At 35.3% G+C, this 18193-nt stretch overlaps 1 protein-coding gene across 3 annotated transcripts in view; it reads left to right on the forward strand.

Annotated features, from left to right (window-relative positions):
* The window catches only part of far1 (fatty acyl CoA reductase 1), an 86059-nt gene that overhangs the window by 44849 nt on the left and 23017 nt on the right, over nt 1–18193 (forward strand). For all 3 annotated transcript variants that reach the window (XM_061894897.1, XM_061894896.1, XM_061894898.1), the window contains 6 exons: nt 358–533; nt 3607–3786; nt 7957–8134; nt 8214–8258; nt 13794–13921; nt 14029–14096. In XM_061894897.1, coding sequence (XP_061750881.1) covers nt 358–533; nt 3607–3786; nt 7957–8134; nt 8214–8258; nt 13794–13921; nt 14029–14096 — 775 coding nt within the window. The remainder of the gene's footprint in view (nt 1–357; nt 534–3606; nt 3787–7956; nt 8135–8213; nt 8259–13793; nt 13922–14028; nt 14097–18193) is intronic.

Genomic DNA, 18193 nt, shown 5'->3' on the forward strand with positions numbered 1-18193 from the left:
ATAATCAAGATTTGGACTTTTGTTCATTAATTAAGAATTGTCTATGTCCCAATTGCGATGCATTAAACAATCCTTCATGTCTCCCAACCCTAACGTCCAAGCTCAAAACCCTCTCCCTACTGAACTTTTAAACAAAACAAAAGGTGAGTTGAGAAGGTGATTACATACAAAGTAAGAAGGGTAGGTGCATGTATGTCACATACAAAAAAAAGATTTTTGCCATATTGATTATATTTAATGGAAACCAGAATATTGTTTGCAAGGAAACATAGTGATTTTCACTTATCAGCCTTTTGATGTGGTCAAATAGAGAATACCTGTGAAAATGAGGATTTGAATTTTGATGTCTTCTCTTAGTTGTTTGGTAGGTTACAAGAAGAACAGCCTTGCTTTGCAGAGAAGATCATTGCAATCAGCTGTGACCTGACAAAGCCTGAACTGGATCTGAGGAAGGATAAGCAGATCTTACTGGCTGAAAGCATTCACATTGTCTTCCACTGTGCCGCCACCATTCGCTTCAATGAACCGCTCAAGTAAGTGTTTTGCTCCTATTTGTGGGGATATTCACCTTATGTTCCTTGTAACCTCATGTTACTTGTACTAGCTAGCTATATATGTATTCGGGTGGTCCCGATACCAATATTTTGGTACTGGTACCAAATTGTATTTCGACATAATAAAGCCAATAATGCAAATTTTTCCGGTCCCCTTTATTTAGAAAAGTATCGAAATTATTTTAGTACCGGTACCAAAATATTTTTATCGTTACGTGTGTGCGTGTGTGCGTGTTTTATTTTAACAAAAAATCTTAGGGTACATTAAACATGTTTCTTATTGCAGTTAAGTCCTTAAATAAAATAGTGAACATACCAGACAACTTGTCTTTTAGTAGTAAGTTAACAAACAAAGGCTCCTAATTAGTCTGCTGAAATATTCAACAACATACTGTGTCATTTATCATTCTATTATTTTGTCAAAAGTATTAAGGATAAGTGGTAGAAAATGAGTTAATAAAGGGGAACATTATCACCAAACCTATGCAAGCGTCAATATATACCTTGATGTTGCAGAAAAAAGACCATGTATTTTTTAACCGATTTCCGAATTCTAAATGGGTGAATCTTGGCAAATTAAACGCCTTTCTGTTTATCGGTCTTGTAGCGATGACGTCAGAACGTGACGTCACCGAGGTAATACACCCGCCATTTTCATTTTCACATTACAAACACCGGGTCTCAGCTCTGTTATTTTCTGTTTTTTTGACTAATTTTTGGAACCTTGGAGACATCATGCCTTGTCGGTGTGTTGTCGGAGGGTGTCACAACACTAACGGAGGGATTTAAGTTGCACCACTGGCAAGAAATCTTCCGCCAGACCCCCATTGAATGTGCCAGAGTGTCTGCACATTTTACCGGCGATGCTAAGACGGACATGGCACAGAGATGTATGGATAACCTGCAGATGCATTTGCAACGATTAAGTTAATGAAATCACAAAGGTGAGTTTTGTTGATGTTGTTGTCTTATGTGCTAATCAGACATATTTGGTCGCGGCATGACTGCCAGCTAATCGATTCTAACATGCTATGCTAATTGATGATAATATGCTATTTACGCTAGCTGTATGTGCATTTGAAACTAGATCACCACATTTAATGCGAAACAAACACTTTACCAATCGACGGATTTAAGTTGCTCCAGTGTCACAAGATGCAAAAGTCCTGATCGTTTGGTCCGCACATTTTACCGGCGATGCTAATAAGACAGCCATGCTATGGGCCACTTCATTAGGTACACACATGCTATGGCCAAATGGCGTCAATAGCTATTCGCTCAATAGCTTCAGTTTCTTCTTCAATTTTGTTTTCGCAATCTGCCTCCATACTCCGACCATCTGTTACATGCGTAATCTGTTGAATTGCTTAAGCCGCTGAAATCTGAGTCTGAATCCGAGCTAATGTCGCTATATCTTGCTGTGGTAACCACCATGTTGTTTGTATTGGCAGCACTGTATGACGTCACAGGGAAATGGACAGTCGCATCGCAAATAGCGAAAATCAAGAACTTTAAAGCTTTTTTTAGGGATATTCTGGGAGGTGTAAAATTTTGAAAAAAACTTCGAAAAATAAAACAAGCCACTGGGAACTGATTTTTATTGTTTTTAACCCTTTTGAAATTGTGATAATGTTCCCCTTTAATGTACTCGTTCATTTACTGTTAAAATCTAACAACGTTTTATATATATATATATATATATATATATATATATATATATATATATATATATATATATATATATAGTCGTGGTCAAAAGTTTACATACACTTGTAAAGAACATAATTTAATGACTGTCTTGAGTTTCCAATAATTTCTACAACTCTTTATTTTTTTGTGATAGAGTGATTGGAGCACACAGTTGTTGGTCAAAAAAACATTCATGAAATTTGGTTCTTTTGTGAATTCGTTTTGGGTCTACTGAAAATCAGCTGGGTCAAAAGTATACATACAGCACTGTTAATATTTGGACCATGAACCCCAAACACATGTCAAAAGTGGTAAAGTAAAGGCTAAATCAGGTTTGAATTAATGTTTTAGAATGGCTTTCCCAAAGTCCTGACTTAAACATGTGGACATTGCTGAAGAAAGAAGTCCATGTCAGAAAACCTACAAATTTAGCTGAACTACACCAGTTTTGTCAAGAGGAGTGGTCAAAAATTCAACCAGAAGCTTGTGGATGGCTACCAAAAGTGCCTTATTGCAATTAAACTTACTAAGGGACATGTAACCAAATATTAACATTGCTGTATGTATACTTTGACCCAGCAGATTTGGTCACATTTTCAGTTGACCCATAATAAATTCATAAAAGAACCAAACTTCATGAATGTTTTTTGTGACAACCAAGAATGTGCTATAATCACTCTGTCACAAAAAAATAAGAGTTGTAGAAATTATTGGAAACTCAAGACAGTAATGACATTATGTTTTTTACAAGTGTATGTAAACTTTTGACCACGACTTTATGGATATGTATTTGTACATATATTTATGTGCATGTAAATGCCCCCCGCGATCCCAAAGGGGAATAAGCGGTAGAAAATGGATGGATGGATGTAGTGTATATATATACATACACGCTCGCACACCCAATACATCATTAGATTGAGATGAATTTGAAGGATCGGTTTCTGAGTGCATACATGTATAGATTTTTGCTCAACAAACTTTGCATCAACAAGCTTTGCATCATGAATGATTCGGGTCAAAGTTGTTTGTAGTACACACAGATATGCATCACTACAAATGTTCTTTCTGCCTTTCTACTGTGCATAGAAGACAGAGCCTTTTGATTAGTAGTTAATCCTAGTTAGGTGACTTTTCTATAGTGAGGTATTGATTATAAGTGACATTATCTCTTTAATCACCTGTCAATGGTCTGTTAGGTTTCTAAATAGTTAATTTTGTATCACACTTTTTGTCAGTAAAAACTAAGGTAAATTGTTTATTGTATTTTTGCAGAAAACAATAATCATATATATATATATGATATATAATAATATATGTATGTCACACTTTAATTCAAATGATAATTTTTCTTTGCTCTCAGAGATGCAATGCAGTTGAATGTGTTGGCCACCCAGAAGATGCTATCTCTGGCCCACAAGATGAAGCATCTGGAAGTCTTCATCCATGTGTCCACGGCTTATGCCAACTGTGACCGAGAGCTGATTGAGGAAGTCATCTATACTCCAACTGTAGACTATGTCAAACTCATTGACACGCTGAAGTAAATAGATTTGGAATTTTAATGTTGGAACATGTTTTTAAAGTGTTCAGCTTGCAAATTGAATAATGGGTGTCATTTGGTAAATCAGTCAGTCTGTGTTCATGCACTAAATTAGTCCAATTTATCAAATAGTTTGGCTCTAAGTAAGTCTACAACAACCCATGGAAACACTTCAATCCAATTGTTTTCTGTTTTTGAAACACACCTGGATTACGCGATTGGAAACAGGATGTCTCAAGGGGGTGTGTGTGGCCGGGTAGGACCCGTCTTATTTCGCATGCGCTGGTCTCAACGCGCGGGAAACATTCTGGAAGCAAATACCATTCAATAAAAACATCAGCAACAATTGTAATAAGCAGGAGACTGTTTATTTGCTTCACAAATTAAAAGAACATAACATTTTGAAATCAATCGATGGTAGAAAAAAAGAAACAGAGATTTATTTAAAAAGGTAGCTAAAGAAATGTAAAATGCCGGCTAAATTCGGACTCCCGAACAAAATACAAAGTTCGGAGTTTGTGGACTGCAAACTCATTAACTTTCTGCACAACCGGCAAGATAGTCCAAAAAAATAGCAACCCTTATCTGGAACAGTATTGGTCTGAGCAAGAATGGTCTTTCCCCTAGGATTAAAAACTTCTTCCATCAAAACACAGAGCATTTTGAATGAACTCAGAAACATTCAGAAGTTTTATTTCCATGATTCTCCATCCAAGAATTCCTTCGAAAAAACTCTTCGACCGCTTTTTCATTGTATCTAACCCGCGTCTGGCCCAATACATTCTTGGTAGTAGCGTCATGTTGGTAGCAATCCAAGATAATTTCTTGATTCTGTCTTCTATTTAATATTGTAATATTTGCAATCTGTGCCAATATTACCGCGGACATCAGTGAAAACCAGTTGTAAGGTTCCGCAATGCCTGGTGTGACGTCATAGGTCAAACCAAAGTGCAACCCATTTATCCGTGCTAAAATGAAATAAGCGCCCCCCCAGTGTATGGGAAGCATGTGGCGTATTACTAATAAATGCGTTACAGGGTAAGCATGGAAACTTGGGACTTTGAAAATAGAAAAAAACAAACTATACAGACTAATTTAGTGCATAGAACCATAGCGAGTGATATATTTTGTATGGCCGTCGTTGCAGGATGGCTCCATGAAGGCTGCTAGTCTCTACTCTTAGGTTGGACTAGTCAAATGTTGTGGAATGTGTTTGTAGATTTTGTTGATATTAGGTATGCAATGATTCATGTTAAGGATAAACTGCGATAAAGCTCCCGATTTTTAGCACAGTGGTACCTCAACATACGAGCTCAATTCTCTCAGCGAAAGTGTTTGTAACTCAAAACACTCCTATCTCAAAGCATCTACGTCCATTGAAATTAATTGAATTAAATTTAATCCTTCCATCCCTCCACAACATCATCGTTTTAACATGTAATATATCTTTAAAAAATAAAAACTAACTTTTAGATAAGACACATTTTTTAAAAACCATGCAACAGAAAGTAGTACGAACAACTACAGTTTTTTTATGCAATTATATTGTTCATCATTTACTTTGAGAAGGAGACTTTTGTAGATATCTTCTACAGACTGCTTCTCTGTCATGTAACCGTTGAAAGTGTAATTTTTGGTTATATTACACACGGAAGAGTTGAGTTGAGTGACGGACCACAGGTCAAAGTGTCCAATAGGCGATTCAGTATGTCTGTCTTTGTACCAAAGATAATGCTTGACCGTCCAGTTTGTTGAGTCAGGAGACAGAACAAACTTAAACACGTCAAACAGCACAAGTAGTTTCTCATTTGTGGCCCTATGCCACGGAGGCTGGCTCCTGCGTGAGTGAAGCAGACTGATGGTTTTGTGGATGAGCTGACTCGTAGCTAATTGGTAGGTTGGATGTTTTAATGGTTTGTTTTACTGATTTAGTTGTCCACTTCTTGTCATTCGCATTAACTTTCTCAATTCTGGTGGTAGGGGGGCAGGACTCTGTCAATCTTTGGCTATAAGCTGTGGACAAGTTTACAAGTTTGTTCACAATACCATATACCATTTACAATAGTGGTGAATATCATCATTTAAAGATGTTGGTACGTAAAAGGGTCCCCCAAATAAGCTAGGAGAAGCTTTTGACAGGGGGTCCAAAGGACAATATATACATGGAAAGATCAAATATAGTAGCAAGCACAACAACAAAAAACAAAACCCAAACAACAACAACGCTTTATGATAAACACAAGGTAATAGTACTAAAGCAAGCATACACATACATACATACATTCATTCAACCATGCAAAACCCAACAGTAGTCTGCCCCACATGAGGCATTAAAGATATGTGGTTAATAGGTAATTTTTCAGTTTCTTTTTGAAGTTGGAGAATGGATACAGCATCTTGAGGCTCTCATTAAGCTGGTTCCAAATCTTTGGTCCCCTGCATACGACACTGTGAGCGGTACAAGCCAGTAAACGATGTTTACCTGTTATCAGATCTAAGTTACGAGTGTTGTGGGCATGCTGGTGATGGTAGATAAGAACCAAACTACAGAGCCTAAGATTCAGCCTGTAAATGACTTGATAGGTTAAACAAGCATTTTGATAAATATTGAACTCTGTCAGTCTTAAGAGATGATATTTATGAAATAGATGACGAGTGGGGGCATTAAACTTGGACCATGACAGGGCCCGTATAATTTTCTTTTGGATGGATTGTAATTTGTGAAGGTAGGTAGGGAAGATGTTACACCAGATGATATTACAGTAGTTTAGATGTGGTTCAAAGAGAGTTTTGTACAAGGTAAGTAGAGCATAAAGAGGAAGATAATGACGAACAAATACTCCTTGAACCGGCGTCAGGGAGGCTTGTAACTTATATAATGCCCGCACAAAACCAACACACAGCTCTAATCTAAAATTACTTGTGAATTGTGGTACAACTGTACCGTGGTACCTCAAAGAGCCTAATTTGAGGTAAAAGCATTTCCGCCATTGGTTGAAATGCTGTATGTTGACAGCTATCGTATAGATTTTGACGGTAAATCTTTAGAGTTGAATCACTACCGTCAATGCATTTTTAACCTGCTTTCACTCTGCCTTTTCCCGGGGACAACCGACAAAAATGAGCTTGTACTGTATGTAGCCCTATCTGGTCTGTATTAGTTCGGTCCCAAAGGTAAATGCTGAACAATATTATTACATTATGTATGTCATAAAACTACTGTAGTTGTTCGTACTACATTATATTTTAAACGTTTTTTAACAGTATTCTCTAAAATGTTGTTGTTTTTTAAGCATTTTAAATATGTAGTGTGTTGATTTCATTTATTGAAAATAGTTTTTTGTTCGAATTGTTTGATAAATTTGAGGTACAACTGTATTACCATTCTTTATCGTAATATTACCGTAAAACCAGGATTGTTGACTACAATTCGCTAAACTCAAAGACTTGTGATGCTGCTTATTTTCTGGAGAAGCAAGCGTAAATGCTAGCAAGAATACAAGGCACATAAATTGTTCCCCATTTCTAACGTCATACTGTAATCTGAAGTTGCATAAAAACATAGGAATTGTAAATATGAAGATATGTATTGTGTATGTTGTTTATTTATTGATTTAAGATTTGGTTAAAAGATTTCAATGTATATACATATTTTTGAGCACCTTCAACAACACTGTGGTAATATTAAGCAATATTTTTGTCACAGCAACTGTGATAAAACATTTTCATATTGTTATATCCCTAGTTGAGATTATTCAGACAGTCAGAAGTACAATGAACCTTCTCCTTTGTGTTGTTTTAGGGATTTTCCATTCGACTTACTTTCAATGGTATTGTAGTGTCTTAATGTTTAACCTCCTAGGTGGTGTGTTTTGTGCAAGCAGCCTTGCACCCTGTGACATTATTTTTGTTCTTTTCAAATCTGTCCAGTCTGCTAGTTTATAAAGCAGTTCTTCCCCTTCAAATCTGCAGCTCAAACTCATTTGGTGTCAGATCAGGACAGATTAAAACCATCACTTCTGTTTGTTATTTCAATTCTGAATAAATCCGTACTAAGATGCCTCATGAAGTATAAAACATACTACACAGTTATGATATACTGTATTTGGCAGATGATTTTACCTCTTCCAGGTGCATGTAAATTTTCTCATGTATTGCTTTTGTCCCCAGTTGGATGGATGATGAGCTTGTGTCCACACTGACTCCCAAACTGATAGGGCAACGTCCCAACACGTACACCTTCACAAAAGCATTAGCAGAGTATCTGGTGCAACAGGAAGCTGGGGACCTCAATGTTGCCATTGTCAGACCCTCCATTGTTGGGGCCAGCTGGAAAGAACCTTTCCCAGTGAGTTTGTGTTTCGATTAGTGTCCTTTTTTAAGTTACTGAAATCATCACTCATACTTTCTTTTGACTACTGTTTCAGGGTTGGATTGATAATTTCAATGGACCCAGTGGAATATTCATTGCAGTAAGTATTGTAAGAAATATAGTTTCATACTGAGAGCTGTCCATGTATTAAATTAATCAAAACTGGGTTTATGAACAAATGTATTAAAAAACCTAAAAGCAGTGAAGTTGGCACTTTGTGTAAATTGTAAATAAAAACAGAATACACTGATTAGCAAATCCTTTTCAACGTATATTCAATTGAATAAACTGCAAAGACAAAATACTTAATGTTTGAACTGGTAAACTTTGTTATTCTAAGCAAATATTAGCCCATTTGGAAGTTGATGCCTGCAATATGTTTCACAAAAGCTGGCACAAGTGAGAAAATATAAGACTAAGAAAGTTGAGGGATGCTCATCAAACACTGATCACATATCACCACATGGTCTCAGGAACACTTCAGAAAACCACTCTCAGTAACTGCAGTTTGTCGCTACAGCTGTAAGTGCAAGTTAAAACTACTATGCAAAGAGAAAGCCATTTATCAACAACACCCAGAAACGCCGCCAGCTTCGCTGGCTCATCTAAGATGGACTGATGCAAAGAGGAAAAGTGTTCTATGGTCTGACGAGTCAATATTTCAAATTGTTTTTGGAAACTTTGGGCATTGTATCCTCTGGTACAAAGAGGAGAAGAACCATCCGGGATTGTTACAGGCGTAAAGTTCAAAAGCCAGCATCTGTGATGGTATTGGGGTGTATTAGTGCCCAATGCATGGGTAACTGACACATCTGTGAAGGCACCATTAATGCATAAACGTACATACAGGTTTTGGAGCAACATGTTGCCATCCAAGCAACGTTATCATGGACGACGCTGCTTATATTAGCAAGACAATGCTTAGCCGCGTGTTACAACAGCGTGGCTTCATAGTAAAAGAGTGTGGGTACTACTAGACTGGCCTGCCTGTAGTCCAGACATGTCTCCCTTTGAAAATGTGTGGCGGATTATGAAGCCTAAAATATCACAACGGACACCCCCATACTGTTGAACAACTTAAACTGTACATCAAACAAGAATGGGAAAGAATTCCACCTAAAAAAAGCTTAAAAAATTTGTCTCCTCAGTTCCCAAACGTTTACTGTTTGTTGTTAAAAGGAAAGGCCATGTAACGGTGGTAAAATGCCCCCGTGCCAACTCTTTTGCAATATGTTGCTGCCATTAAATTCAAAGTAAATGATTATATGCAAGAAAAAAAAATGGAAGTTTGAGTTTATTTGGAACATGCAAGCATACTACATGACACATCACAATTTCCAGTTTCTCTTTTCAACATGTTCGAAAAAGAATAGGAAGAAGCAGAGCTTGTTTAATCCTACCCCTTTTCTTTTGAAACACAGTTGCTAAAACTTTTGTTCACTTCCTGTTCTCAATTTATTCACAATATATTCCGTAAGTACTCACAATAAAAATAAATAAATAATAATTGGTGAGATAAGTAAGATTATTTTGAGAATGAATGGATAAAATACATTCAGAATGTTTATCTCGAATCTCCTTTGTACTTTGTAAACACTAAGTTTGAAGCGCTTCTTGAAGTGGATCATATTAGTACATTGTTTGCTTTGCTTAATCCATTCCATAATTTAATTCCATATACAGATATACTGAAGGTCTTAAGTGTTATACATGCGTACAAATGTTTTAAATTACATTTTTCTCTAAGATTATATTTCTCCTCTTTTTTTGAGAAGAATTGTTGTATATTCTTGAGTTGCAGGTTATAGTTTGCTTTGTGTATAATTTTAGCTGTTAGCAAATTCACTATGTTGTGGAATTTCAGTATTTTTGATTCAATAAATATAGGATTTGTATGGTCTCTATATGCAATTGTGTGTTTTTCTAACTGATCTTTTTTTGTAACACAGTTAGTGAATGAAGTGTACTCCTGTAATTATTTCCCCATATTTCTACACAGTAACTCAGATATCGTAACACTAGCGAGCAGTAGAGAATATGAAGTGATTTTTGGTCTACAACATGTTTTGCTTGATTCATTATTGATGTGTTTCTTGCTACTTTATGTTGTATATTTTTTACATGAGATTTCCAGTTCAATTTATCATCAATCATTATACCTAGATATTTGGTTTCATTTACTCTTTCAATTACTATTCCGTCTATTTGTATTTGTATTTGACTTTCTCTTCTACTGTCACCAAATAGCATTATTTTAGTTTTACTGAGATTCAACGATAGTCTATTTTTGTCAAACCATCTTTTTAATCTGTTAATTTCTTCTGTTTTTATTCGTATTAGCGTCTTATGTTCTCTCCTGAACAAAACGCTGTTGTATCATCCGCAAATAATACTAACTTTAAATATTTTGTAACTTTACAAATGTCATTTATATAAAGATTGAATAATTTAGGTCCTAGTATTGATCCCTGAGGTATACCACAAGATATATTTAGTGTTGTAGAAGTGTGTTCGCCGAGCTTCACATATTGTTCCTGTTCATTAGATAACTTCTTATCCAGTTTAAGACTAACCCTCTGATGCCATATCGTTATAGTTTTTTGATTAAAATATTGTGATTAGTTGTGTCAAATGCTTTAGTTAGATCCATAAACACTGCTGCCGCACATTTTTTACTATCTATTGTATTGGTAATTTCAATTAAAGCCATTGAAGTTGAAACAATAGCTCTGTATCCATATTGGTTCTCTACGATTATTCTATTTTTATTTGTGAAACTCTCTAATCTGTAGTTGAACAGTTTTTCAATGATTTTAAAAAAATGTGGAGGTAAAGAGACAGGTCTATAATTTGTAAATTGATAATTGTCTCCAGTCTTATAAATTGGTGCAACTCTAGCCATTTTCATTTTGTCTGGAAATTTACCTGTTTGAAATGATACGTTACTAATATACAATACATTAATGGTCCTGAGATCTCTTCAATAGCCTTTTTTATCGTTTCCATATCAAATCCGTTACAATTAGTTGAAGTCTTAGATTTGCATTTTTTTTTACAATTATAACTATTTTCTCCTTTGTCACATTACTGAGGAACATGGAGTTGGGATTTCGCTCTATGGTATCATTATAGTCCTCAATTGAAACTGGGTCTGGAATTCTTTCTTTCAATTTTGGTCCAATATTTACAAAGTAATTATTGAAGCTGTCAACAACTTCCTTTATGTTTTCAATATTTTTATTTCCGTCTATGAAGTATTGGGGTAATCCCTTTTAGTGCCATTTTTCAAGTCAAGTCAAGTCAGCTTTATTTGTCGATTTCTTTAGATGTAAAGACATACAAAGGAATCAAAATTTAGTTTTTTAATTATGCTATTGAAGTTGAAGTATCAATGATTGTCACACGTACACTGGGTGTGGTGAAATTTGTCCTCTGCATTTGACCCATCCCTTTGTTCACCCCTGGGAGGTGAGGGGAGCAGTGGGCAGCAGTGGTGCCACGCCTGGGAATAATTTTGGGTGATTTAACCCCTAATTCCAACCCTTGATGCTGAGTGCCAAGCAGGGAGGTAATGGGTCCCATTTTTATAGTCTTTGGTATGACTCAGCCGGGGTTTGAACTCAACCTACCGATCGCAGGGTGGACACTCTAACCATTAGGCCACTGAGTAATTATTTTTATTTCCGTCTATGAAGTATTGGGGTAATCCCTCTTAGTGCCATTTTTAATAATGCTATTGAGGATGCCCCATGTTGCTCTCATATTATTTTTGTTCTTGTCCAATAATTCACTGTAATATTATTTTGTACATGATCGTAGTCTGTTAACTTGTTTTTATACTTTTTGTACTTAATTTCTGCCTCTGTAGTATTTTGTGCTATCAATTATTCTATATAGTGTATTCTTCTTACAAGCATTTTTTAATCATTTTGTCATCCATGGTTGATTATTCTTTCTCTGCTTACTACTGAGTTGTTTTCATGGACAATGTTTGTCATAAAGTATTATGAACTTTTTTAAGAAATGTTCATATGCTTCATCAACCTCTTTTTCATTGTACACATTGTCCTAATCTTGCTTTTGTAGCTCAATTTTGAAAACAATCATCCTCTTCTCTGTGAACAGTTTTCGAAATCTCCTTTTGTTTTCTATGTTCTTCTTGTAGTTTCCATCATATATTGTAAAAACTGGCAGATGATCACTTACCTCTGTTAAAAGGAGAGCACTTGTAGTGTTCTTATCAAAATCATTGGTAAAAATATCAATAAGCGTGGCACAGTGTCCTGTAATTCTGTTTGGCTTTGTGATTTTAGGATATACAGTAAACTCATGCTGTACATCATCTTAAGTTTCTCAGTTCGAACATTAAGTATCTTGTCTTTGCAGTCTATTCAATTGAATAGAAGTTGAAAAGGGTTTGCAAATCATTGTATTTGTTTATTTACCATTCATATATATATATATATATATATATATATATATATATGTATGTATATGTATATATATATGTGTATATATATATATATATATATATATATGTATGTATATATATATGTAGGTGTGGGAAAAATCACAAGACTACTTCATCTCTACAGAACTGTTTCATGAGGGGTTCCCTCAATCATCAGGAGATTTTAAAATCTGATGATTGAGGGAACCCCTCATGAAACAGTTCTGTAGAGATGAAGTAGTCTTGTGATTTTTCCCACACCTACATATTACGCTCTACCACGGTATCGAGTACTATTCTCTGGATAATCCAATCAAGACATACAGTATATGTATATATATATATGTGTATATATATACATACATATATATACATATATATCTATGTATATATGTATATATATATGTATATGTATACATGTATATATATGTATATATATATATGTATATATATATGTGTATATATATGTATATATATATATATATATATATGTATATATATATGTATATATATATATATATATATACATGTATACATATACATATATATATACATATATACATAGATATATATGTATATATATGTATGTATATATATACACATATATATATATATATATATATATATATATATATATATATGTATATGTACTGTATATACACATATAGATAACATAGAGGTGACGTCTCCTAACTTGAAAGGTGTAAGTTTGATACTCTTACTCAGTCTCACTGTGTTGATTATATTGCTCTTTACAACCAAAACTATACCGTCTTGTCAAACAGATTTTTGCAGTACAATGTTACTTGCTAAAGTAGTATCTGCAGCTTAAAGAAGGATTTGAGGATAATATAACATCTGCATTCTTGCAAATTAAATGCCTCTTAAGGTTATATTCTTAGTTTTGTTATTGACTTTGTACTGCATGTGCATGCCTTTAAACCTAAACTAAATCAAGTTGCACTTCAGTACTTCAGTTTTTAAGTAAGAGAATGTGACATTCTATCACACAGCCTGCATTTTACTGTGTTCCCTTGTTTTGTTATTGACTTTGTACTGCATGTGCATGCCTTTTAAACCTAAACTAAATCAAGTTGCACTTCAGTACTTCAGTTTTTAAGTAAGAGAATGTGACATTCTATCACACAGCCTGCATTTTACTGTGTTCCCTTTTTTCCATCATAGGCTGGCAAAGGGATCCTCCGCACAATGAGAGCATCTAATGATGCTGTAGCTGATCTGGTGCCTGTAGATGTGGTCATCAATGCCACGCTAGCTGCTGCCTGGTACTCTGGATTACAGAGAAGTAACAGGTCGGAAAGCTAACCATGTGTGATCACATATCAAATATTTAACGTATATTAGCTCTATAAATTCACCTTCTCATTGCTGCGATTAAAAGCTGCTGTCTTTGTTGTAGGCCCAAATCCATCCTTGTTTACAACTGCACAACCGGTGGCATCAACCCTTTTCACTGGGGACAAGTTGGTATGTCTTCCTATTGTAACCGAAACAGAGCTCTTTTGGCACCACACGATTCGATTTGATTCTTGTGGGTAACTATTCAATTCAAGGTCGATTCTCGATTCAGAATGATTCTCGATTCAAAATCAATATCTGCATAATAACATTGGGTGCCGGTTCTTCGATTAACTACATTATTTTATAAACTACATAAACCCCTCTTATAAATGTTTATGTAAAAGAAAACTTTAAATTGTTTAAAACAATTCTATCTAAACATTTAATATAGTCAAATACAAATACGCTTTCCAAAGTTAATCATCTACATAACAATATAATTTGCCTTGATTGGCCGGAGAAGACAGATTAAAAAATGAAAAAAACATTTTAATTTATTTTTCTCCATCCGTCCATCCATTTTCTACCGCCTGTCCCTTTTGAGGTTGCTAGGGGTGCTTTAGCCAATCTTAGCTGCATTCGGGCAGAAGGCGGGGTACACCCGGGACAAGTCGCCACCTCATCGCAGGGCCAACACAGATAGACAGGCAATATTCACACTCACATTCACAAACGAGGGCCAATTTAGTGTTGCCAATCAACCTATCCCCAGGTGCATGTCTTTGGAGGTGGGAGGAAGCCGGAGTACCCCAAGGGAATCCACACAGTCACGGGGAGAACATGCAAACTTATTTTTTGTAAATCTTTTTTTTTTTTTTTTTTTAAATAAAGAATCGTTACAAATACAAATCACGATTAATTCGGAAAACAATTTTGGACACCCCTACTAAACAGCCTACTAAAACAGGGGGTTCTAGTTCTTGTTGGGTAAACTATTCTGCATGTCACCTGATCACATGCCTCACCTGGTGTCTTTTCTTTATCTGATTCATGTAGTTCCCGTTTAGCTTTTTCTTTAGCTAGTCTTTGTTGAAGAAAGATGAGATATTGCCTACCCCAGAATCCGAATTGTTTATTTAATGAAAGCTGCACTTTGTTTTGGCCGTCACATGCAATCCCTATGTGAGACAAGAATACACTTATTTTTATCTAATTTCTATCATTTACAGTACATGCTCTGACCTGCATATTATACAAGCTATAGTGACATTGTTATTGTAAGAGTTAATACAGAGGAACTGCTTTTCTGGCATAGTGGCATCGCCTTGCTCATACTACACTGCTCTTCCGACTACTCTGTCGTAAGCTACTAGCTGGAAGCTAGCTTGAGCTGCTTTGTCTTTCAGTTTGTAGTAGGTAATTCTAGATTATAAATAATTCTTTGCATCTGTATAGTAGAAGGTTGTGGCACCAAGATGAGAAGTTGGCCGATTATGGAAATCTACACGCTACCAGTTTGATACTATATGGCTCTCAAAAAATGGAACGTAACATAAGACAATCGCAACATCGCTAGGAAGCATTTTTTATCTGGGGACTGAGGATTATTCTAAATTTTGCAGCTCCCCAGTGCTGAAAATCAAAACATCCCATCAGCAGGCATCGCAGGGCAACCATTCACTGTTTTATGTTTTTTGGAAAAAAATGAAATAATGCTTCATGATATCATTGTCATGATATCTACCATTATTGGTGGCAAACACAGGGAGTGTTCTCTATGTTGTTGACAGAAGTAGCGGTAATTGCTCTCTTAAATCAGTGTGCCCAGGAAATAAGTTACGGTATTGCTTAAAATGATAAAATTCCTTAAATATCACACGATATCATGAATGTGTTTCTTACTATATTACATACTGTACATATTTCCAGCATGTTTATAAAACTCTGATAGAGGTTTTTTGATGGCTTTTAGAATGTGCTATAGGTGGAATAGATAGATAGATAGATAGATAGTACTTTATTGATTCCTTCAGGAGAGTTCCTTCAGGAAAATAAAATTCCAGCAGCAGTGTACAGAGTTGAGATCAATTTAAATAAAAGTAAAAAGTAAATAATTGGGGTTTAAATGGAAACAAAATAGAGAAATATTACAATAAGAATAAAAACTAAAAAGCAACAATGGGAATAAAAATATAACAGTAAAATAAGAATATAACAAGACAAAGTAGGCAGTAGTGACCATGTTATGAAAACGTATTGCACTGTTAATGTTTTGCATCCCCTGTCATCCTAATACCCCCCACCCCCCGTCCCAGAGAGGAGTTGTACAGTCTAATGGCGTGTGGGACAAAGGAGTTCTTGAGTCTAGTATTCCCATTACCTGCCTTGTTAGCCACCTCGAACTGACAAGATTTTTATTATTTAGATCTCACAAAAAAGGGAAAGACGTATGTTTTTGTCTCATATAGGGATTCTGGATGATGGGTAATATTCTCATAAAGTGCTGTTTTTCTTTTAAGGGGAACTGCCCTTTTTTTTTTTTATTTTGTCTATCGTTCACAATCATTATGAAAGACAAGACGGATGTATTTTTTTTTAACGCATTCTAACTCATAAATAAACGTAAATAAAAGTCTGCTTATAATGGAGCCAATGGGAGGTCCTCTAATCCGCCCATAAAATCCAATAAATTACCATCCACAAACCGCCATCAATACTTAATTTACATATTGTGACTTAAATATTAACCAAGTATTGGTGGTATTGTTATTATAAGCGCTAACGCAGTCACACTTTTTATAGCAGCACTGTGATCACTAGCTTGTTTGGCTTTGTTGATGTTATCGGCTGGTGAGCTGTTTCCTCGCCTCGGTGCTCGTAAAAGTTTCTTCTAGATTATAAATCATGCCTCTCACCTTGATATTAGTTGGATGAGGATGTAATCGGACAAGTTGGTACACGTTGACAGCCAAATTAGACCCAGGTAGAGTGAGAAAGACATGAAACGAGGCTTGGTTTCCACCGCTTTTCTCTTCGCAAGAATTAGGAGTCATTTTTCCTCTAAATAGGAATGTAACAAGATTTTATCAGTTGGTAGCCCAGTAAAAGTAGACATTGCACAGTAAACTGTTTTATTATGTGTGTTGGCTGTAATCAAGTCTGCAGTGAGTAGTAATCAGTGATGATGTTGAAGAAAAATAGTGAACGTTGTGTAGAGATTTTTTTTAAATGAATGTGCCGCGTATGCTTTAAATGAGCAAAATATGTCAATGTTACATGTTATTATAAATGTGCCTATTACTACATTACATATATTTACAGCATTTATATAAAATCATAATAGAGTTCTTTGGATGTTTTTTAAGGGTTTTATCGGCAGAATAGAGCGACTCTCATAGGCTTCGTTGTAAGCTGACTTTTGATTGCATTTATTTACTATTTGGAATGCATGAAATAAAGAAAAACATGTATTCTTTTCTTATATAAGGATTTTGAATGATGGGCAAAATTCTAAAAAAAAAAATTGCAGTTCCCTTTTAAGCAACTGCAATAGCTAAGCTAAGTAACTCATTACAGTACTAAAATATATGCATACTTGAAATGAGCTACAGATATGTTATATCTTAGAATTTGTAATTTATTTTGTTTGGAAAAGGTCATACGAATGTTTGCTGTATGCATGTGTTAATCGATGTTCGAAGAATTCCTAAAGACTTCCCACAAATTCTATGGTAATTGCTAACAATAAAAGTGATTTGATGAAAACGTAGGAATTGTAATACTGAGTATTGGTCAAAAGTCAAGGTTCACAGCAATACAATCTCCAAGTTAATAAAAAAAAAATCATCCATATAGTGTTTATTTACTATTGAACAAAGACACACTTCTCCTTTGTGAATGTTTGTTTCAGTCCCTCCAGAAATTGCAGCAAATTATTTAAAGCCTCGCAACTTTGTTCAATGCCTGCAACTTCCCGCACATGTTGGCTAATCAACATAATTTTCGCCATTTGAATTTGCTTCTAACTAGAATAAAAGAATATAGAACACTTTATTGGTATCCAGCATGAGAGTATGACAATAATAAATGTGGCTACTGTGTTGAATAGGTGCAGTTGAACTAGTATGCAAGCAACAAATAAAATGTTAAAAATAAAAACCTAAATACCGGTACAAAAAGCTCCGTCGAGGCATCGAAATCGAACTATGTCCAATAGGGAGGGCAGAGGGCAGCCGATAATCTTCTCCACTGCAATTAATTATTCTTATAGCCAGACCTGTGTG

The sequence above is a fragment of the Nerophis ophidion genome, linkage group LG03, assembly GCF_033978795.1.
Source record: "Nerophis ophidion isolate RoL-2023_Sa linkage group LG03, RoL_Noph_v1.0, whole genome shotgun sequence".
Classification (NCBI taxonomy): Eukaryota; Metazoa; Chordata; class Actinopteri; order Syngnathiformes; family Syngnathidae; genus Nerophis; species Nerophis ophidion.